This window comes from Elephas maximus, chromosome 19, assembly GCF_024166365.1.
Source record: "Elephas maximus indicus isolate mEleMax1 chromosome 19, mEleMax1 primary haplotype, whole genome shotgun sequence".
NCBI classification, from domain to species: Eukaryota; Metazoa; Chordata; class Mammalia; order Proboscidea; family Elephantidae; genus Elephas; species Elephas maximus.
In genome coordinates this window covers 13,429,112-13,451,262 of record NC_064837.1, presented here as the reverse complement: position 1 = coordinate 13,451,262, position 22,151 = coordinate 13,429,112, and the positions used below count along the sequence as shown (strand labels likewise).

Sequence of the window (22,151 nt, the reverse complement as noted above, 5' to 3'; positions counted from 1 at the left end):
ATAAAATAATGATATGTATTACAATTGACAATATCTTAAATTAGACTAAATGCAGTCATAATTCCCTCACAGGAATGTTGGGAGGTCCAGATAAGTTAATATAAAATGCTTGGGACAGTGCCCAACATATAATCGACACTCATTAAGCATTAACCATTATCTTGCTCACTTAAAAACCTTCCCTATATCCTCCTTGCCTATAGAATCTAGGCCTGGCTCGTTACCCTGGCATCCAAGGTTCTCCATCAGCTTTCTTAATGGCCTTATCTGGTCCCCAGGCCAGATCTCCCCAAACCTGGATTTAACTGGAAGCGCTACTTAAATGCCCCATAGGCACCTCAGACTCCACCTGTCCCAAGCTTACCGTCCTCCCCAGCCCCAGCCCCCTCCTGTGATCTCTCTCAGACTCAAGGACAGCACCAACTACACAACTCTCCAGGCCTGGGTCATGGATACTGTCCTTGTCTGTTCTTCCTCAAGTACCCACATGCTTGCTTCTCATCAGGAGTCAGGCTTGTCATCTACCTTTGCAATGCTTCTTGGGATCTGGCCCCCTTATCCCTGGAGCCTTACCACTCAGCTCTGCCCACCACACCCCACCCCCTATAAACCAAACCTGTTGCTGTCTAGTCAGTTCCGACTCGTAGTGACTATGAGTCCACCCCCTACAGCCGTACTGAATCACCTGTAGTTGCCCAAACACTAGCTGCTTTCTCATGCATCCTTGCCTTTGCCCAGGCTTGCCCTTCAACCTGGGATGACCTTTTCCCTTGGCTCAGGCATCACCTCTTCCGAAAAGCCTTCTCTGAGCCCCCAAAGTAGAGTGTCCCATCTCTGAACATGTCTCTATTTGGGTACCTGTTACATCAGGTGGTGGAGTTTCTTTACATATCTTCTGTCTAGACCATGAACTACTCAAGGGCTGGTCTGTGGTTTCCTATTTTTGTTTCCCCCACACCTGGCACATGATAGACACCAGGAAGCAGCCCCTCAGTGTCAGTCCCTTCCCTGAACACTTGTGATATGAACTTCTCACGTAGGCCCTTTATGAGCCCATAGTAGGAGCCTGATGGAGTTTATGATTATTTTCTCTGCACATCAGGCCAAACCTCACCTCCCTACCCCAAGCGAGGCCTGCCAGGGCAAGGCAGGGTTTTCTGAACACTTATGTCCAGTTCCAAGCCCTCTGCACGCAGCAAGGGAGGCTGCTGTGGTATGGTGGTTTTTAAAAAATGGTTCCCCAATTTTTTGACACCTCTCCCATGGAGAGATAGGGCCTATATCCCCTTCCCTTGAATGTGGGCTCTGTGACTGGTTGACTAATAGAAATGACAGAAGTGACTCTGGCCCAGGCCTTAAGAAACTAGATGCTTGCATTTTCTGCCTCTTGGGACACTCACTCTTGAAACCTGGTCACCATGCTTTGAGGATGCCTGGGCTACGTGAAGAGTCCACATGGAGGGGTCCCAGCCAAAAGTCAGCATCTCCTGCCAGTCATGTGAGTGATACCAGCCCCAGGCTGGTATCTATTTCTGCCTAAGACCCCACACATCGTGGAGCAGAGAAAAACCATCCCCATAGTGTTCTGTCTGAATTTCGGACCCACAGAGTCCAGGAGCATAATAAAACGTGGTTTTATCACTTACACGCTGCTGGTGGGAATGTAAAATGGTACAACCACTTTGGAAATCGATTTGGCGCTTCCTTAAAAAGCTAGAAATAGAACTACCATAAGATCCACCGATCCCACTCCTTGGAATATATCCTAGAGAAATAAGAGCCTTTACCCAAACAGATATATGCACACCCATGTTTTATTGCAGCACTGTTTACAATAGCAAAAAGATGGAAGGAACCAAGGTGCCCACTGACGGATGAATGGATAAATAAATTATGGTATATTCACACAATGGAATACTATGCATCGATAAAGAACAGTGAGGAATCTGTGAAATATTTCACAACATGGAGGAATCTGGACGGCATTATGCTGAGTGAAATTAGTCAGTTGCAAAAGGACAAATATTGTATAAGACCACTATCATAAGAACTTGGGAGATAGTTTAAGCTGAGAGGAAAACATTCTTTTGTGGTTACGAGAGGCGGGAGGGAGGGAGGGTGGGAGACGGGGATTCACTAATTAGATAGTAGATAAGATCTACTTTAGGTGAAGGGAAAGACAGCACACAATACAGGGGAGGTCAGCACAATTGGACTAAACCAAAAGCAAAGAAGTTTCCTGAATAAACTGAATGCTTTGAAGGCCAGCGTAGCAGGGGCAGGGGTCTGGGGACCATGGTTTCAGGGGACATCTAAGTCAATTGGCATAATAAAATCTATTAAGAAGACATTCTGCATCCCACTTTGAAGAGTGGAGTCTGGGGTCTTAAACGCTAGCAAGCAGCCATCTAAGATGCATCAATTGGTCTGAACCCACCTGGATCAAAGGAGAATGAAGAACACCAAGGACACAAGGCAATTACGAGCCCAAGAGACAGAAAGGGCCACATGAACCAGAGACTACATCATCCTGAGACCAGAAGAACTAGATGGTGCCCAGGTATAACCGATGACTGCCCTGACAGGGAACACAACAGAGAACCCTTGAGGGAGCAGAAGACCAGTGGGATGCAGACCCCAAATTCTCATAAAAAGACCAGAATTAATGGTCTGACTGAGACTGGAAGGACCCCGGTGGTCATGGCCCCCAGACCTTCTGTTGCCCCAGGACAGGAACCATTCCCAAACCAACTCTTCAGACATGGATTGGACTGGACAATGGGTTGGAGAGGGATGCTGGTGATGAGTGAGCTTCTTGGATCAGGTGGACACTTGAGACTATGTTGGCATCTCCTGCCTGGAGGGGAGATGAGAGGGTGGAGGGGGTTAGAAGCTTACGAAATGGATACAAAAATAGAGAGTGGAGGGAGAGAGCGGGCTGTCTCATTAGGGGGAGAGTAATTGGGAGCGTGTAGCAAGTTGTATATGGGTTTTTGTGTGAGAGCCTGACTTGATTTCTAAACTTTCACTTAAAGCACAATAAAAATTATTAAAAAAAAGAAAAAGTGGTTTTATGCCAAAGATGGTCTTAAGTAAAGATGTCACTTTAATGACTAAGGTATGCCTGACCCAAGTCAGGGTCTTTTCAACAGCCTTGTAGTCATGTGAAAGCTGGACGTTGAAAAAGGAATATAGAAAAATTGATGCATTTGAATTGTGGTGTTGGCAAAGAATATTGACTATACCCTAGACTGCCAGAAGAATGAACTTAGAAGAAATGCAACAAGAATGTTCCTTAGAAGTGAGCATGGTGAGACTTTGGCTCACTCACTTTGGACACATCCCCAGGAAAGACCAATTACTAGAAAAAGACACTTCTCCCATGGAGAATTAGGGCCTATGGCCCCTTCCCTTGAATCTGGCTGTGACTGTGACTGCTTGACAGAATGTGGTTCATGATGGGAGCAAAGAGGCTTTTCTATGGGGATGGGCCTTACCCTGTGCCCCTAGCAAAGTAGAGGGTCACCGAAGGGGAGGGAAACCCTCAGTGAGGTGGATTGACACAGTAGCCACCACAATGAACCCAAACATACCAATGATCATGGAGATGGTGCAGGACAGGGCAGCATTTCATTCGGTTACACATGGGGCCACCAAGAGTCATAGCCGACTCAGTAGCAACTAACAACAGCAACAGCGTTACTCAACAATAGATAACTGGAAGAGTAAGGCAGACAAAGGAGCCTAGGACTTGGCACTGAAGGCCCTGGGTTCATGATACGGCTTGCCCTACCACTTCCTAGCTATGTGCACTAGGAATATCGCTTCACCAGCCTAAGCCTTAATCCTCCCACCTGTGAAATGGAGTTAATGACAGCTAACTTATATGGAGGCTAACTATGTGTCAGACACCATTTTAAGCATTTTAGACATTTCGTTATCTAGAGCTGTATAACAAATTATTCCAAAATTTAGTGGGTTAAAACAATGCACATTTTTTCACAGTTTCTGTGGATCAGAAATTCGGGAGCAGCTAAACTGGATGATTCAGGCTCAGGGTCTCTCATGAAGTTACTGTGACAATGGTGGCCAGGGGTTGCAGAAATTTAAGGCTTGACAAGGGCTGGAGATCCACTTCTGAGGGGCTTACTCACGTGTATGGCAAGTCAGTGTTGGCTGTTGACAGGAGGCCTCAGTTCCTCACCATGTAGACCTCTTTGTAGGGCTGCTTGAGTGTTCTCACAACATGGCGGCTGGCTTTTTCCAGAGGGAGTAATTCAAAAGTAAGCCAAAAGCCACGCTATCTTTTAGGACCTAGCTCAGAAGTCATACACCATCATTTCCTTAATATCCTATTGAATACACATATCAGCTCTATGTGAACATCAACTGGGAAGAGTTTCATTGGTAGCCATGTTGGAAGCTGGCTACCACACACATAGACACATTTAATTCTCCCATCACCCCATAATGTAAATATTTCTATCAGGCTCATTTTGAAGATGAGGAAACAGAGGCACAGAAATGTGAAGTAACTTGCTTAGAATCACAGGCTGGATAATGGTAAAGCTGGGATTCAAACTCAGGCAGTCAGGCTACAAAGCTGAGGTCTAAGCTACCATGCTATAAAGCCCCTCAAAGCCACTGTGAGCCTGAAAGAATATGGTGAATATGAGTGGTTCCTCTTTGAAAAGCAAAACAGAAGATAAATACAAGGCGGTAGTTTGATGGCTTTAAAAACAAGTGAGGCAAATATAAGTTGGGGCAGCACAGGGCCTCAGGTTCTGGGAAGTGGAGATGGGTGATGGAGCAGGAGGGCTTCACCCAAAGGTCTGGGAAGAGCCAACTCCTGAGGGTCAGAGGCTTCAAACTGGGAGGGTCAATGGGTTCCCTTACAAGGAGGATGCTCATCTGGACCTCCATCAAATGCCCTACAGGAAACACCCATTCTCATCATGCCCAGCAAAGGAGCTCCCTGATTTCAAGTCTCCTTTGCTTCACTACACACAGATGGCTTTCTCATTCATTTGTTCACTTAAGGTTAGATGGATGGATAGATGGATAGATAGCTGCCGTCAAGTCAACTCCAGCTCATGGCAACATTATGTACAACAGAACAAAAGATGGCCCAGGGTCCTGTGTCATCCTCATGATCATTGGCATGTTCAAGTCCATCATCATGGCTACCGTGCCAATCCATCTCACTGAAGGTTTCCCTCACCCTCTCTGTCCCTCCACTTCACCCAACATGACGTCCTCTGTCAGTGATTGATTCCTCCTGATACAACGTCCAAAGCAAGCAAGTCCGACAATGTTCTATTGTGATCCATAAGGTTTTCACTGGCTAATTTTTGGAAGTAGATTGCCAGGCCTCTCTTCTTAGTCTGTCTTAGTCTGAAATCTCTGCTGAAACCTGTAGACCAGGGGTGACCATGCTGGTATTTGAAATACTGGTGGCAGAGCTTCCAGCATCACAGTAACACGAAAGCCACTACAGTACAACAAACTGACAGACGGGTGGTTCCAATTAAGGTTACTGAGCACTTATCATATGAGCCAGGTGCTGGACTGGGCATGGGAGGCCCAGGCAAGATGAAATCCTTGCCTTCTTGGAGCTTAGAGTATAGCAGGGTAGACAGACAAGTTACTAGCAAATTCTAACAGTGGTGAGTGTAATGACAGGGAAGCACCAGATCCTTGGGGAGCAGAGCAAAAGGTCTGGTTAGTCAAGGAAGGCTTCCTGTACTTAGAAAGACCAGGCAAGAGTGAGCCAGCTTGGGATAGGGGTGAGCACAGAAGGAAGGACTCTTCCAAGTCAAATGAACCAGTGGGCAAAGGCTCAGAAGAGGGTGATCCAGGCCGTTGAGGTGCTTTCTCTTATTTAGGGTCTGGGTTAAGCACTGGACTACTAACCAAAAGGTTGGCCGTTCAAATTCACTCAGAGGTGCCTCAGAAGTAAGGCTTGGTGATCTTCTTTTGAAAGGTCACAGCCTTGAAAACCCTATGGAGTACACGTGGGGTCATCATGAGTTGGAGGTGACTTAATGACAACTAACAACAACATGGGGGGGTAGAAGGGGAGAGACCTTTGATCTCAGGCATGAGACCAGAAAAGGAGAAGCTAAGGAGGTACTGATGTGGTTCGGGATAGGCGAGGAGAGGCCTCTGCGTGGAGACGGGCCGCAGCCCGTGCCTCCCTACCCCCAAATGCAAGGCAGGTGTGGGGGCGAGGCAGCTGGATGCCTTCTGCTTTCCCTCCTGGTTCTCTGCCCTGTGGGAGAAGACTTGGCCCTGGTAATATTAACGCGCTCATCTTTCTCACGTGCAGAGCCCGCAGGGCAGGGCAGAGGCTGGAGAAAGGCAGATGGAGGGGGCAGTGCCCAGTGTGGGCTTCCAAGCCTAAGTGCTATCAAGGGTGCCTCATCCCTGCCTGAGGATAGTCGGGCTGTACTCCCCACATCCCACCCTGCTTCATGGGCAAAGGTAGTAACGGGAGATTAATCCCCAAAGTAACAGACAAATAAGGAGAAGGGGAGGAATAAAGAGGTCTCTAACTCCCTGGGTTTATTTTCCAAGCCAAAGGTTTATTTTCCAAGCCAGAGATAAATGGGAGGCTGAGCCTCTGCCTCTGGTTTCCTGCTAGGGCAGGGTGGAACATAGAGGATTAAGGCATCCTATAGCCAAGGCAGGCCAGCCTCTTTCCCCTGAGTCAATGGTCAGAGTCTCTTCTTGTGCTCCCACATGAGCACTTATCATATGAGCCAGGCTGGGCACGGGAGGCCCAGGCAAGATGAAGTCCTTGCCTTCTTGGAGGCAAGAAGGCTTCTGCTCTCTCACCTTTCCCCACCTCTCACTCCGTTGAGCTGATTCTGTCACTCCCCTTTTTTACACCCCTCAGTGGCTCCCCAGAGCCCTCAGGTAAGTCACAAGCCCCTTACCATGCACTGCAGGGCCCTGTAGAAGGAAGCCCCACCAGGGCAGAGATTGCGTCTGCTTGTTCATCTGGGCCCCCAGAACCTGGCACAGAGTAGACGCTCAGTGAGTGTGCTAGAAGAATGAATTGATGCCTACCCTGACTTCTGCCAACCTCTCTGGCTGCATCACCCTGCGTATAGTCCCATATATGCTCATTTGTTCATTCACCTCCCATAGATGAACACCTCCAGGGCACCCAGATCTGTGGGGACACTAGATATTCAGAGGAAAATCAGTGTTCATGTGCTCTACTCTGCAGAAGCTCATGGAGCCATTGTGTTTCTCACAAAGAACTAACTTGTCCTTCAGCCTAGAACACCTTAGCAATAATTGACTTGTCCTTCAAGCCTCAGCTTAAATGCTACCTCTTAAATGAATGTTCCAGGGTATTCCTGCATTGGTAGAAAGATCTTCACAATTCGGTTCCACAGGTATTAATTTCTTGTCAATTCTCTGGCCCTCCAATCAGGCCAGCTCATCAGCCAGTAATTGTTACCCCCCACATCTGTCTTCTCTGATATATTGTGTGCTCCACGGGGCAGGGGCTGGGTCGGTCTTTGTCAGCCTTGTGTTCTTAATACCTAGGAAGTGTTCCAAAGCCATTGCCATCCAACTTATAGCAACTCTATAGGACAGAGTAGAACCGTCCCATAGCGTTTTCAAGGAATGCCTAGTGGATTCAAACCGTCAACCTTTTGGTTAGCAGCCATAGCTCTTAACCATTGCACCACCACAGTGTAGGTATTAAATATATCTTAAGAGCCATGATGTCTTCCTTCATGGCTTCACCCAGCCCGGTAAAAAAAAAAAAAACAAAAACAAAAAACAATTCACTCATTCCTCTGCATTCCCAAAGCCCTGTCAATTAATTCTTCCTTATACAAGGCCTGGTACATTCATTCATTCATTGAAGCAATCATTTCACAGAACATGCACTGAAAACTTCTACTTCTGACTGTGCTGGCATTGGACACTAATTGAGAGCCCACTTCAAAGCAAGGAAGCTGAATTTGAGACTCTTGCATTAATTTGGGACTCTTAAAAGAATTTAAAGTTGTCTTGGGTGGGTTATACCCCTTGGCTCCTGGCAGTAGCAAATGAAATTTCTCTCCGGAGTAAAGCATCTTAAGCTTAGGACCCCATGATTCCTACCAACAAAATATGATCTTACAAGCAAAGGTCACCAGACACGCAAAGAAACTCTCCACCTTGAGTGAGAGTCACCAGAAACAACAATTACAGATTTAGACCTGTAACGATATTTTTTAAATGGCTAAAACTAAAAAGACTGATCATATCAAGTGTTGGTGAGAAAGGAGAGCAACTGGAACTCTTGTAAACTGCTAGTAAGACTTTGAAATCATACACTCAAATGGGAAGTCTCTTAAAGAGTTAAGCATACATCTGCCATATGACCCAATCATCCCACACCTAGATATTTACTCAAGAGAAATAAAAACATATGTCCAGTCTACACAAAGACTTGTACATGAATGAAAATAGCAGCTTTACTTGTAATATGCAAAAACTGGAAACAACTCAAATGTTTATCAGCAGGTGAACGGATAAACAAATTGTGGTAAGGTACATTGATTCGATAGAATACTATACAGCAATAAAAAAGGAATAAACTACTGAGACAGACAACATCATGGATGAATCTTAAAGTAATTCTGCTGAGTGAAAGAAGCGAGACAAAAAAGGGCACATACTGTATGATTCTATTTAGATAGAAGTCTAGGAAATCCAAACTAGTCTATAGTAACAGAAAACAGGTCAATGGTTACATGGAGAAGAAGCAGAGGAAGGGAGGAACTACAAAGGGGTATGGGGAAATTTGGGGGACAATGATTATGTTTATTGCATTGATTCTGGTGATGGTTTCATGGATGTATTCATTTTGTCAAAACTTATCAAATTGGATACTTTAAATAGGGGCAATTTATCGAATGTTAATTATACCTCAGTAAAGCTATAAAAAGTCTTCTGATGGAGAAAAATCATTCAAATGTCTCAAAAAAAGAAAAAAACACAACTGTGATATAGCTATATAATGGAATACTACTGCACCATAAAAAACTAATAGTAATATACGCAACACCACAGATGAATCTCAAAAGCATTATGTTGAGTGAAGTCAGGCACAAGAGATAAAAACTGTGTGACTCCATTTATAAGAAGGTCAAAAGCAGACCAAAAGTACTCCACGGATTTTAGAAATCAAAATAGTAGTTGCCTCTGGGGGTGGGATTGACTGAAAATGGGCACAAACGAACTTTGTAGGATGACAGAAATGTCCCAGATCTTTACCTGCAGCAGTGAAATGAGTTCCTTTATATGGCCTTTTGCCTCAGTTCTTTGGCAAAACGGCTTGAGAGATTTTCCCCTAAACCCTGACAATTTACCTTTGCCTTAGTTTTCTACTCCAAAAGTGTTTCTTACTTTTGTCCAGGTTGATTGACATTTCCTGGGTAAGCTGTAAACAACTTGTGGTTTGATACTTTTTGTCTGGTCCTGGACTGCATCCTGCCCTGTATTTGGTACCTCCTTGCAGAGATTGGTCAAAAACTATGCAAATGAAGTGTCTGTACTTTACCATGCACATGAAGTGTCTGTGGCTTACCGAGAAGGGATTGGTCAGTTTGTGGCCTGAGTGGGAGGGCCATGCCTTGACGTTGACAAGCAGTTATGTATATATGCAGCCAACTCCACAGAGGTTTTTAGACAGAAAGCAGCAGAAAGAGAACCAGCAGGAATGAGTAGAAAAAAAAAAAAAAAGGAAAGGGAAAGAGAGAAAGAAGGCAATAAATCTTCTAAAAAAACAATAACAAAGGTCAAGGGCTGCAACACTGAAGACAGTGAGAGGCTCAGAAGGGGCCCAGTGGCAGAGCCAGGGACAACAGAGGACAGAGTCAACAGGAGCCTGTTCTCCGGGGGTAAAGAGAGGCCTCTGTAGCCTAGAAGAGCTGACAGAGCTGTCCTGCACTAAAGAAGAGAGACTTCCTACATGCTTTTCGATGCTGACCCTGAGTTGTAGCCTGCTGATCCTGATCCTGATCCTGAGTAGTACCCTACTACGTCCTTGATAAACCACTTAACTGTAAGTATGGTCTGTGAGTTCTGTGTGGCCATTGTAACAGATTATTGAACCCATAAGAGAAGTAGAGAGTGCCATGAGCAGGACAGCTGCTGTCAGAAATAGTAAAAAGGTTGGAGGGTGGAGGTATGCCTGACTTCCATCTCATGGGAATAGCTTTAGGTTGATCCTGGTCTTTATGCCCCCCTGAAATTAGATAGGTTCTGATACTACTATTACTACTACCATTCTCATCATTCTATACCTGCCTTACAGGGTGTGATCTAGCATCTGAATGTGCCTGAATTTCTGAGGGATAAGAATTATCAGGACCAGCATAATGCTGGTTCCTATGAGGTGGAGGTCAGACATACCTCCACTCACTGACTTTTTCACCATTTCTGACACTGGCTGCCCCTCCCACAGCACTCTCTAGTTCTTTACTGGGTTTAGTAATTCAATGCAGTGGTCACACAGAACTCACCGACCATACTCACAGTTCTGAGGTTAATCAGGGAATAGGCTTGGTATCAGAATCAACTTAGTCAATCAGGAGAGCTTCCAGCCAGGACAGGTCTTTTAGCTCCTTTCTGCCATGCTAGCGTGCCCTTCTCTCGGCCATTCACAACTGTCCACCTTTGGCTACTGCCACACTGCAAGGCTTCTGCTCTGCTGCTAGGCCTCACTGGGCCTGTGCTCTGCTTGGGCAAGTGTTACAGTTCTTTTGGCTGAGCTGACTAGTGCCTGGAGGTACCCAGCTCTGTCAGCAAGCCTCCTGCCTGAAGGTGCTCAGCTCTCTGTCCATGGGCTGGTAAGCACCACCACAGCTGTCTGCTGGTTCCATGGCTCCTGTCGCTGGTACTACTGCTGCCACGTGGCACTGTGTGATGCTGTGTGGCATCGTCTTCGGTGCTACTGCTCTTAACCCATATTGCAGCTCTTTTAAGAGGTTCCATCCTTCTCTCTCTCTCTTTCTCCTTGCCTCTCTAAAAACCTCTGTCAGATTGTGTTATGGATTGAATTGTATCCCCCAAAAATGTGTGTCAACTTGGCTAGGTCATGATTCCCAGTACTGTGTGATTGTCCACCATTCTGTGATCTGATATGATTTTGCTATGTGTTGTAAACCTTAACATCTATGATTAGAGGCAGTTATGTTAATTAGGCAGGACTCAATTTACAGGATGAGGTTATATATTGAGTCAAACTCTTTTGAGATAATCGAGCAGAGAGGAGAGGTACCTCATACCATCAAGAAAGAAGTGCCAGGAGAGGAGTGTGTCCTTTGGACTCAGGATTCCTGCACTAAGAAATCCTAGACCAGGGGAAGATTGATGACAAGGTCCTTCCCCCATAACCGATAGAGAAAGGAAGTCTTCCCCTAGAGCCAATGCCCTGAATTCAGACTTCTAGTTTCCTAGACTGTGAGAGAATAAACTTCTGCTAAAGCCATCCACTTATGGTATTTCTGTTATAGCAGCACTAGACAACTAAGACAGGTTGGCTGTTTATAAGCAAGTTTCTTATCAATTTCAAGACATAGTCCTTCCAGCCAGGCCACAAACCAATCAATCCCTACAAGGTCACTTAATCCTATTGGGTGGTTTTACAAACCCTATTTGCATAGTAATTGACCAATCCCTTTGGAGATGTGACCCAACCAATCATTTTTGGCAGAATTATAAACCCAAGGCCTGAAAGGTCATGTATTAGAGAAACCCATTGCACTGCACATGGGATGTACATTTGTTGAAATTCATTGATCTGTACAGCTAAATGTGTTCATGTTACTGAACACATATCTCAATAAAGTACTGTCATCATAAAAAGTATAATAATGTTTATATGCTGAGACTAGATGGACCCCAGAGGTCATGGTCCCCAGACCTTCTGTTAGCCCAGGACGGGAACCATTCCCCAAGCCAACTCTTCAGACAGGGATTGGACTGGACTATGGGGTAGAAATGATACTGATGAAGAGTGCGCTTCTTGGATCAAGTAGACACATGAGACTATGCAGGCATCTCCTGTCTGGAGGGGCGATGAGAAGGCTGAGGGGGTCAGAAGCTGGCCGAATGAACATGAAAAGAGAGAATGGAGGGAAAGAGTGTGCTGTCTCATAAGGGGAAGAGTGTCTAGGAGTATATAGCAAGGTGTGTATAAATTTTAGTATAAGAGACTGACGTGCTTTGTAAACTTTCTCTTAAAGCACAATAAAAATTTTAAAAAAGTTTGTATGAATATAACAGCAACAACAACAACAAAACCTTAGTGGCTGGATTAAACAGCACATCAGATGTAACTGAAGGGAGAATCAATGAACTGAAAGACCTGAAGAGATTACCAGGATTTCATCACAAGATGCAAGGAATGGAAAGTATGGAGAGAGGTTAAGGGACATGGAGGACAAAGTGAAAAGGTCTAGAATACTTCTAATCAGAGACTCCAACAAAGAGAGTACAGAGAATGGGAGAAAAGTAATCTTTGAAGATACTGGTTGTGAATTTTCTAAAATTGATTGTAAAGATGGCGTGGTGGTGGGGACGTCTGACTTCCTCTAACTTCACAAGGGGGAAGAAGAATCAAGATCAAGAGTTTAATGCTGATTCCTATGAAGCGGAGGTCCGACATGTCTCCTCTCCACCATCTTTACCAATTCTGACACCAACCATCCCTCCCACGGTGCTCTCTACTTCTCTGCTGGGTTTAATAATTCGTTGCAATGGCCACACGGAACTCACAGACCATACTCACCGTTATGGGGCTTATTAGGGAAGTAATAGGTTACAATTCAGGCTCAGGAACACTCAGGATACAGTTCTTATATCAGGACAGCCTCTTCCCAGTCGTGCTCTCAGGCACACCTCTCTGCCCTGCTCGGAACGGTGTACAAAGCACTTTTAGCTCTGCCAAAAAGTGCCAGAGGCACTCTACTCCACCAGCAAGCTTCCTGACCAAAGGCACACAGCTTTCCCACTCTGTGGCTAGGATGCCCACCACCCGTCTCCTGCCATCGTTTCTCTGCCACTGCTTCTCGAACTCTCTCTCTCTCTCTGTCCCCTGGTTTCAGGAGCTTCTCAGCGCAGGGATCCCGGGTCCATAGGACACACTTTCTGCTCCTGGCTGTTCTTCTTTGGTGGTGGTAGGATCCTCTCTCTCCAGCCTCTGGGACAGCTCACCTCAAGCCCAGTGGGATGGGAAAACTGACTAATCCCACAATTACTCTCTTTGCGCAGCCCCACCCAATCGCTTAGGTGGGAGTTACAAGATCATGGTGAGAAAGGCCACACAAAAGCAATCCATCACACCACAGTGATGAAAGATGTGAATTCCTAGATACAGAAAGTACAATTTACTGAACAGGATAAAAAAAAAGGAGTCCATACCTAGACACATTGTAATAAAACCAGAAAACGTCAAAAAACAATGATATTTTAACAAAGTTGGGAGAAAAGAGAGATCACCTACAAAGGAGTGGCAATGAGACCAAGTGGACTTTTTCACAACCAACATGCATTGCACTATTGTGTGCCTACAGGGTCCTAGGTATTAAGAAAACAAGGCTAACCAAGACCTACACAACCCCCGCCCTGTGGAACCACAGTGTATCGAGAAAACAGATGTGGGGGACCAATTATTGTATGGCTAGCTGGCCTGGCTGGAGAGCCAGAAAATCCATGGTGGAGATTTTACTACCAACGCTGGAACACCCTGTGTGTTTACCAAGACAGGGAGGGCTTTTCCCTCCAGGGAACTCTGGGGACAGCAGCTGCTGTGGTCACACATCTCTCCTGGAGAACAGAAGGAAACAGGGAGATCAGATCTCCTAAGTCTGGCAACTGTCTCCCTGGGACCCCTGAGGAAAAAGGAGAGGGTATGCTCCTTTCCAGAGCTTCTTCCAGGCCCTGGATTGTGGACACAGGCGAGGGAGCAACCTACAGGCACCTGGGTCAGCAGAGACTGCATGGAGGAGAGCGGGTCTTATACCCAAATGAAGCCAGGAATTGTCAGTGATGGGGAGAGGTCCCCAGAAGCACAGACAGCTGCCCCTGCTCACCAAAACTAAGCTGGGGTGGGGCTGTGAAGCCTCAAAGAAGCTTTCCTCTCACCAGACCTCCCACCTGGTCCACCCTGGGGAGCTTCTGATAAAAAGGGCAGTACATGGGACTGAAGTTCAGCTGGGAGAAGGACAACAGCTTCCATCTTAAACTGTCTTGGCTGGAGGCTGACTTCCTGTCCAACATCAACACCTCTCTGCCCTGGTTCCACTCCAGAGCCTCCTGTACTGCGGGCCTTCTTCCATTTGTTAAAGAATATTTCCCTGGGTAGGGACTATGCTGGTTTAGCTTTGTATTTCCAGTGCCTGGGAATGCCCACGCCTAGGAGAAGGAGAGAAATAAAGAGGCCTCCAGCTTCCTGCAGTATTTTTCCAAGCCAAAGATAAAAATGGGGCTGAACCTCTAAAAAACACCAGCTGTCTTGGAGTTGACTCCAACTCATGGTGACCCCCGGTGTGTCAGAGTAGAATTGTGCCCCACAGGGTTTTCAATGGTTGATTTTTTCAGATCAACAGGCCTTCCTTTCCAGGTACCTCTGGGTAGATTTGAACCTCCAAACTTTCGGCTGGCAGCAGAGTTTGTTAACTGTTGGCACTACCCAGGGTCTCTTTCTCTATATATATCTTAAGTTCTTATTTATTTAGTGGGGAGGGTTCTTGTTGAGCTAGGGGAAGGATTTGGGGAGGGGGACATGGCATGGAAGCAGGACTCTAACAAGAGAAGTCTGGGAAGGGGTGCAAGGTTCTTTGGAGAAGGCTGTAGAGAGAGAAAGGAGACAAGCAGAGCGGAGGGGAGGGGTGGTTTCTCCTGGTTGGGGGGCCGGTTGGCCCGGAGGAGGGAGGGCGGGTTAGCCTCGGTCCCGGCCCTTTCCCAGTTCCACCTGAGGCCTGGGGGCGCGGCCCGAGTCAGCCTGGGCCCGCCGCCAGGTCCCGCCTCCAGCGGCCTCCTGCTCCGCCTCCTGCCCGCCTTCCTCGGGATTTAGTCGTTGCACTCCGGTGGCTTCCCAGCTGCAGCTTCCGCCTTCGCCAGGTGAGGGTCCCGGTTAGCAGGGCGCCCGGGGCAGGCCCACCCATCAGCTGTCGCTCGGGGTGCGTCCGCGGGGGCTGGGCCTGCCTGTTCCCCTTACCCTCCCCGGGTCCTTCCCTTCCTTGGCCACCTTTCTTCTTCCCGCTTCGCGGGCAGGGGTCTCCCGGGAACCTGGGCTCACTCCTCTCCCGCACCCCCCTCCCCGCTTTGATTCCTGCCCACCTCCTGGCTTTATCTCGGCCTACCATGCTTCGCTTACTCCTCACTTTACTACAGTGGGAGGAAGGTGGGGAGAGGTCCAGGTGTGTGTCAGAGAGTGTGTGTGAGCCCGGGCTGGTTCCCAGAGAGCCTAGAGCCTTATTTATAATAAACGTTGGAGGAGCTGCCTTGAAGCCAGGTTACATGGAGCAACTCAGGTGTGTGGGCAGGGCTCTGCATACCTGGAACTGAGCTCAGTTGGGTGTGGATGGGACTGTGCACCTGGCAGCCGAGGGTGGCTCTGTAGGCAATACCTGCGCCTAGGGCAGGAGTGCCCTTAGCGGCTGATCACAAATGCCTGTTTTGATTTCAAATGTTGCTGGCATTGGTGGATAAGGGGCGATGTACCTGCATAGTGTGGACACTGTACCTTGGTGTGTCTTGTGTGTTTAGGTGAACCTTGTCTTCTCAGACGTGTGGGGCAGTGAACTGCTGTGTTTCAACCGCAGATACGTGAGAGTGTGTGTGGCAGTAAACCTGGGAATTTCGTGGCAGCATCCTGGAGGGTCTCGGATTTGAAGGGCGGTGTATCTGGGCATCTCAGGCGTGGTTGGGAATATACAGTAAAACCTGTGAAAGCCAGAACCTGTGTAAGGCAGAAACCTGTCAGAGAAGGAAAACTCAAATATTTTCCACTAACAGAGAGCGATAGAAGAACGATAAGACTATCCTGTCAAAGACAGGAAACTTGCAAGACCTGTTAAAGCAAGGCAGTCCTGTGGAGTTCCGGCTTTCACCAGGCTTCACTGCAGCTCTATGTCTCGTTACGTGTATGTGGTATGAGAGGGAGTGTATCTTCATGTCCTTTGTGTGTGTGTGTGTGTACCTGCATGTCTGAGGTATGGTAGAGTTAGCATATCTGCATATCTCCAGTTGATGTGTAGTAGACCAAAATGGCTCGTGAGGAGGGGAGGTGTCTCAGGTATACATGAGTGAATGTGTACACTGGTGTACCTGGGTAGCTCAGGTCTAAAAGGGCAGTATATCTGGGTGTCGTTGGGGTACAGGAACAGCGTGCCATACTAACTCAGGAATGAGGAGGGCGACATACCTGGAGTCTGTAGTGTAGGCAGGCAAACTACAAACTAGTTCATCCTGACTCACGATGACCCCACATGCGTCAGAGTAGAACTGTGCTCTCTAGGGTTTTCAATGGCTGTTTTTTTTTTTCAGAAGTGGATCACCAGGCCTTTCTTCCAAGAAGCCTCTGAGTGGACTTGAATCTCCAACCTTTCACTTGGCAGCTGAGCACTTAACTGTTTGTACCACCCAGGCAGTGTATTAAAGTTTCGGATGTGAAGACAGCCAGTTTCACAGGTGCTGCGGGGGGGGGGGGGGGCACTTTGAGGTCTTGGGTATGGGGTACGGTCTACCTGGGGTTTCTATATGTGAGTGGCAGGGTTCCTGGCTGTCTCCTTCTGTCCTTGAATATTTCTGATGAGTTGGGCTTGGAGCTGGAGACAATGTCCCTGGTGTCTGGTGTCTTAGATGCCCACCCTGGACTATATCTCTGAAAGAGAGTGCCATCATCCTTAGGGGCCCCTTCTCCAGACATGCTCCCTGAGGTGAGCTCCTTGTGGCTGCTGCAGCTGCTCCGGGACATCCAGCTGGCCCAGTTTTATCGGCCCATTCTTGAGGAGCTTAATGTCACTCGACCAGAGCACTTCGACTTTGTAAGGCCCGAGGACCTGGATGGCATTGGCATGGGCCGGCCTGGTGAGGAACCCCTGCTTTGAGGTCCTGGTCTTCCTCCCCCAAGGCTGCCAGCTCCCTCCCTCCAGCCCTCTTCTGGCCTGTAAATCCCTTGGCACCCTGGCCTCCCACCCCAGTCCTCTGATTCTGGTCTTTCCCAGCCCAGCGCAGACTGGTTGAAGCTCTGAAGAGGTACCGTTCTGGCCTCAAGCCCAAGAAGTGGGTCTACAAGGTGTGTGTGTGGTGGAGAGAAGGGGGCACTTACAGGGCCAGCTTAGGCCTGGGGACTGGGTGGGGCTGAGTGCAATGGAGGTATGTCAGTTCTGCACACTGCGCTTTCTCACTCTTGTTTCAGATCCTTGGGAGTTTCACCCCCGAGCAGAAGGAGACCACCTCACCCTCAGACAGCCCTCCGTGCCCCCCTGAACCCGAGGGAGGACTCAAGTGTCTGATCCCAGAGGGCGCGGTGCGCAGAGGGGAGTTGCTGGGTGCCGGCTGCTTTGGTGTGGTACACAGAGGGCTGTGGATGCTGCCCAGTGGCCAGAGCGTGAGTGTCCAGGGAGCCCACTGCCCCTGGGCGCCTGACCCAGCCGCCCCTCTGCTCTGCATGTCCTCTCCGCCCTGGCCCTGGCATAGCCATTCCCCAACATGCCTGATGGTGTCCCCTCCCCAGGTCCCAGTGGCTGTAAAGTCCCTCCGGGTGGGTCCCGAGGGCCCCATGGGCACCGAGCTGGGGGACTTCCTGCGAGAGGTATCAGTCATGATGAACTTGGAACACCCACACGTACTGCGTCTGCATGGACTCGTGCTGGGCCAGCCCCTGCAGATGGTGAGTAGTGCCGACTCCAGTTCCCCGACAGCCTGTGTCACGGGAGGATGGGCGGATCATGTGCTGTGGGCCTGGACAACTCACGCAGTGCTGTGCTACTGCAGGTGATGGAGCTGGCGCCTCTGGGCTCCCTGCACGCGCGCCTGAGAGCCCCGGCCCCTACACCCCCACTGCCTGTGTCTCTGCTCTGCCTCTTCCTGCGGCAGCTGGCGGGGGCCATGGCATACATGGGGGCCCGCGGGCTGGTGCACCGAGACCTCGCTACGCGCAACCTGCTGCTGGCTGCGCCGCGCGTCATCAAGGTGGCGGATTTCGGGCTGGTGCGGCCGCTGACTGGCGCCCGGGGGCGTTACGTCATGGGCGGGCCCCGCCCCATCCCCTATGCCTGGTGAGGGGCGGGGCGACAGGTGGAGCCGGGCAAAGGGGCGGGGCAGGAGGGCAGTAGCTAAGGGGGTCACAGAGGGCTGCAATGGGAGGTCTTCTGAGCGAGGCTGGGACGTGGGGTTAGGACTCGGAGAGGACGACTTCTGAGGATGACCGGCTCATTGCGTGGTCTCAGTGCAAGGTGGGGTCTCCGAGGGGCTCACGGCCGGCCCCCTTCAGCACCACTTCCATAGGTGTGCCCCGGAGAGCCTGCGCCAAGGGGCCTTCTCTTCTGCCTCGGACGTGTGGATGTTTGGGGTGACGCTGTGGGAGATGTTCTCTGGGGGCGAGGAACCCTGGGCCGGCATCCCGCCCTACCTCATCCTTCATCGACTGGAGAAGGACCGCGCCCGGCTGCCTAGGCCGCCACTCTGCTCCAGGGCCCTCTACTCCCTCGTCCTGCGCTGCTGGGCCCCACACCCTGCTGACCGGCCTAGCTTTTCCCACCTGGAAGGGCAGCTCCAAGAGGTGGGGAAGAGGTGTCAGTCCTCCTCAAGTACAGTCTCTCTTCTCTCCACTCCCTTTCCCAGGGTTCTGTGCACAAGACACATACTGACTCCTGTGCTGGCCTCGGACTCGGTTCTGAATGGAACCAAGTCAGTCCTACTCGTGGGAAGCTCCGAGCCCCGGGGAGGCAGCTGGGGACTTACATGGATGCAGGCTAAAGGGCTGAAGGGGAGCATAGAGGAAAGAGCAGTAGGGGGAGGTGGGTGTTTGACGGGCAGGAAGAGACGTTCAGTGTGGGCGGGGGAAGCACACTAATGCGACTGCAGAGGGCGGAGGGGCTGTGTCATGGAACCATTTGTGGGGCATATTAACGACTGCTAACATACAGCATTCTATCTGTGTAAGATACCATACCATTTCACATGTATCTTTTCATGTATTCACTCGTTTAATTCTCACATCAACTCTTTGAGGTAATTATTTTGTCAGTTTTATAGATGGGACAGTTAAGGCAGGGACAGTTTAAGTGACTTGCCTAGGGTCATACAGTAAGTGGGGGAGATGGGATTTGAGCCAGTCAATCTGACTTTAGAGCTCTTCCTGAAGTCACTATACTCTATGGTTACAAGAGTTTAGACTTTATTTTGAAGGTACCTGGGGAGCCCTGGTGGCACAGTGGCTAAAAGCTACGGCTGCTAACCAAGAGGTTGGCAGTTCGAATCCACCAGCTGCTCCTTAGAAACCCTATGGGGCAATTCTACTCTGTCCTACAGGGGAGCTGAGTTGGAATCAACTTGACAGCGATGGCTTTTTGGTTGGTAGCTATGGAAGAGTTTTGAGCAGACAAGTTTGTTATATCACGTAGGGTGGTCACAAGAGTGGATTAGACGGATGACACTGGAGGTGGGGAGACCAGGCGAGTGGCTATGGCTGTGAAGCAGGAGTGAGATGAGGAGGCCTGGATGAGGGTGAGGCAGTGGGGCTGGAGGGAAGGAGAAAGATTCCAGAGATGCTTGAGGGGCAGATCATGGGTTTGGGTGTGAGAGTAAAAGTGGCATCCAGGATGGTACTCCTGTTAGTCCCCCTAAGTAGGGACAGGTTTCTTTCTGACCCCTGGGCTGCATCCAGCAGGGAATCCGTGGCTGCCTCCTCCACTGGACTAAATTCAGGGGGGAAAGGGACAGTCCCTACCCTGGGCCCATGCCTACTATGGGTTTGATCGGAAGGTGCACAAATGGGAGGGTTCCTTTCCTCCCTGGTCCCCATGACTTACCTTTCTGACCCAGGCCACAAGCCTAGCCCCCTTCCCTCCTGTCTCCACAGGCCCAGCCTCCTGAGGGACGCTGTGTGAGGGATGTCATGGAGACAGGTGCCCTGAGAATGGAGGTCGGTGACCCCATCACCATCATCGAGGGCAGGTGACAACCCCATGTGTCCCGAGTATCCCCAGGAAGACCCCTCCAAACCTTCCTGACTCCTGGTCCTTTCTGCATCTCCCCAGCTCCTTGAATCTTGATCCTCTGCTGTCTTCCTGTTCCCCCTGGGCCCTGAGAACCCTACCACATCCCTGGCCTCCCTGCTGGAGCCACCGTCGGCCCATACAACCTTTTGTTTAGTGAGAAAAAGTCTTCCTCTCCTCCAGGCAGATGCAGCTACATGGCACACAGCTCGAGGAGCTGAATGTGGGCTGGACCCCAGTCCCCACTGTCCCCATTCCCATCCCCCCTCACCAGCCCTTTTCCCACAGTCCTGACTCAACCACCTGGAAGGGCCAGAACGGCCAAACATTCAAAGTGGGCAGCTTCCCGGCCTCCGCAGTAATGGTGACAGATTGGCCAGCTACCCGCCCAGTACACAGAGGCTCCGGGGAGCGACACCGGGGAAACGCCAATGGGTGAGGACCTGAAAGGGAGGGGCTGAGCTGGGCTGGGGGAACCTGGTCCAGCAACTTCTTGGGAAGGGAAGTCTGGGAAGGGGGCGAGAGGTGAAGCTGCACTTGCCTCCCAGCTGGAGCTCCCAGCCTGGACCTTGGCCTCCCTGGGAGCCCAGAGGGGACACTGATACGTTGCAGGGAGCAAAGAGTGAGCAGAGCGGACAATGAACTGGATCTCTCTCCCTCAGGGACAGAGCAAAGGCAAAGCTTCAAGATCTGCCTCCAGCACGGGACCAGAGAAGGAACATGCCCCTGCCCATGATGAAAGGTGGGTATGCAGTGAGGACGCCTCCAGGTCTCTGAGATCAAGAACAACTCTCCAGTTCTACCCCCAAGCAATGTCTCTGCATGTTACTTCCCCATACATGATTTCTTTCCCTAAATTCTGCCTGTTGCCATCCTAGCAATGCATTAAGATCTTAAGGGGTATGAAGTCTCCCTGCCTCCCTGCTGAAAGCATCTCCTACTCTCTGGGCCGGGCGGGCCCTCCCCTGCCTGGGTCTTGGTGTCCCTTCTACACTTGTCTTATTATCCCACCTGACACATGGACCCCCTTGAGAACAGGCTGGGTAGCTCATCTGTGAATGCTTACAGAACCATCCAGCTCAGCACAGAGAAAGAAGGCTGGAGGGACAGGGGCCCTGAGGAAGGGAGGGCCTAGCTTCTGGGCTCCCTCTCAAGTTGTTCCTTTCTCAACTGTGCAGGCATCTCCAAAAGCCTGGAGTCGGTTCTGTCCCTGAACCCTCGTCCCACAGGAGGTGGTTCAAGTCCCCCGGAACTTCGACGTGCCAGAGCTGTGTGCAAGGGACCCCCAGTCCTGCCACCCTGCCCACCCTTTGCCTCCAGCTCTCCCTCTCAGGTCAGCCAGCCCCCCAGGGAGCAGCCCTCCTGGCCCAAAAGAGAACCCCCCCACAATCACCCTGTGGGAGCACCTGGAGCCAGCAAAGCCACTGTGCCCTCTGGAGGCCTCCTGTCTGACCCTGAGGTGCAGAGGAGGGTTATGGAGGTGAGATCTCCCTAAAGTGGCCTGATGTCCAGAAGGGGCTGCAGGCTGGAGCAGGAGTTTGATGCAGTTTTCTCCCCGCAAGGTGGAGCTGAGTGTGCATGGAGTCACCCACCAGGAGTGTCAGGCAGCACTAAGAGCTACTGGGGGAGATGTGGTTTCTGCCATTCGGAACCTCAAGGTAGTGCCAGACCCTTCTCCCAGGCTCCTTCATCTCCTGCCCCTGCTGTCTGGCGGCCAGCTCAGCCTGCTCTCCCTCCTGCCCCCACAGGTAGATCAGCTATTCCACCTGAGCAGCCGGTCCAGGGCTGACTGCTGGCGCATACTGGAGCATTACCAGTGGGACCTCTCAGCTGCTAGCCGCTACGTCCTGGCACGGCACTGAACTCTGCTCCATTGGGAAAGGACACCAGTGTAGAAAGCCTGGGCCC

General features: G+C 49.9%; 1 protein-coding gene across 2 annotated transcripts; it reads left to right on the top strand.

Annotated features, from left to right (window-relative positions):
* The first annotated feature begins 15,071 nt into the window (after positions 1-15,071).
* TNK1 (tyrosine kinase non receptor 1) lies at positions 15,072-22,105 on the top strand. Of its 2 annotated transcripts, XM_049860528.1 has the most exons (14): positions 15,072-15,138; positions 16,567-16,710; positions 16,930-17,109; positions 17,247-17,317; positions 17,441-17,632; positions 17,759-17,914; positions 18,019-18,302; positions 18,532-18,805; positions 20,108-20,202; positions 20,532-20,678; positions 20,906-20,985; positions 21,422-21,723; positions 21,806-21,901; positions 21,992-22,105. In XM_049860528.1, the coding sequence occupies exons 3-14, from the start codon at positions 16,947-16,949 to the stop codon at positions 22,103-22,105; spliced, it is 1,974 nt and encodes a 657-aa protein (XP_049716485.1). In that variant the 5' UTR covers positions 15,072-15,138; positions 16,567-16,710; positions 16,930-16,946. The 2 variants fall into 2 exon arrangements, with proteins under 2 accessions (XP_049716485.1, XP_049716486.1); XM_049860529.1 differs by lacking the exons at positions 15,072-15,138; positions 16,567-16,710 and having other exon boundaries at positions 16,996-17,109; positions 17,252-17,317.
* The last annotated feature ends 46 nt before the right edge of the window (positions 22,106-22,151 follow it).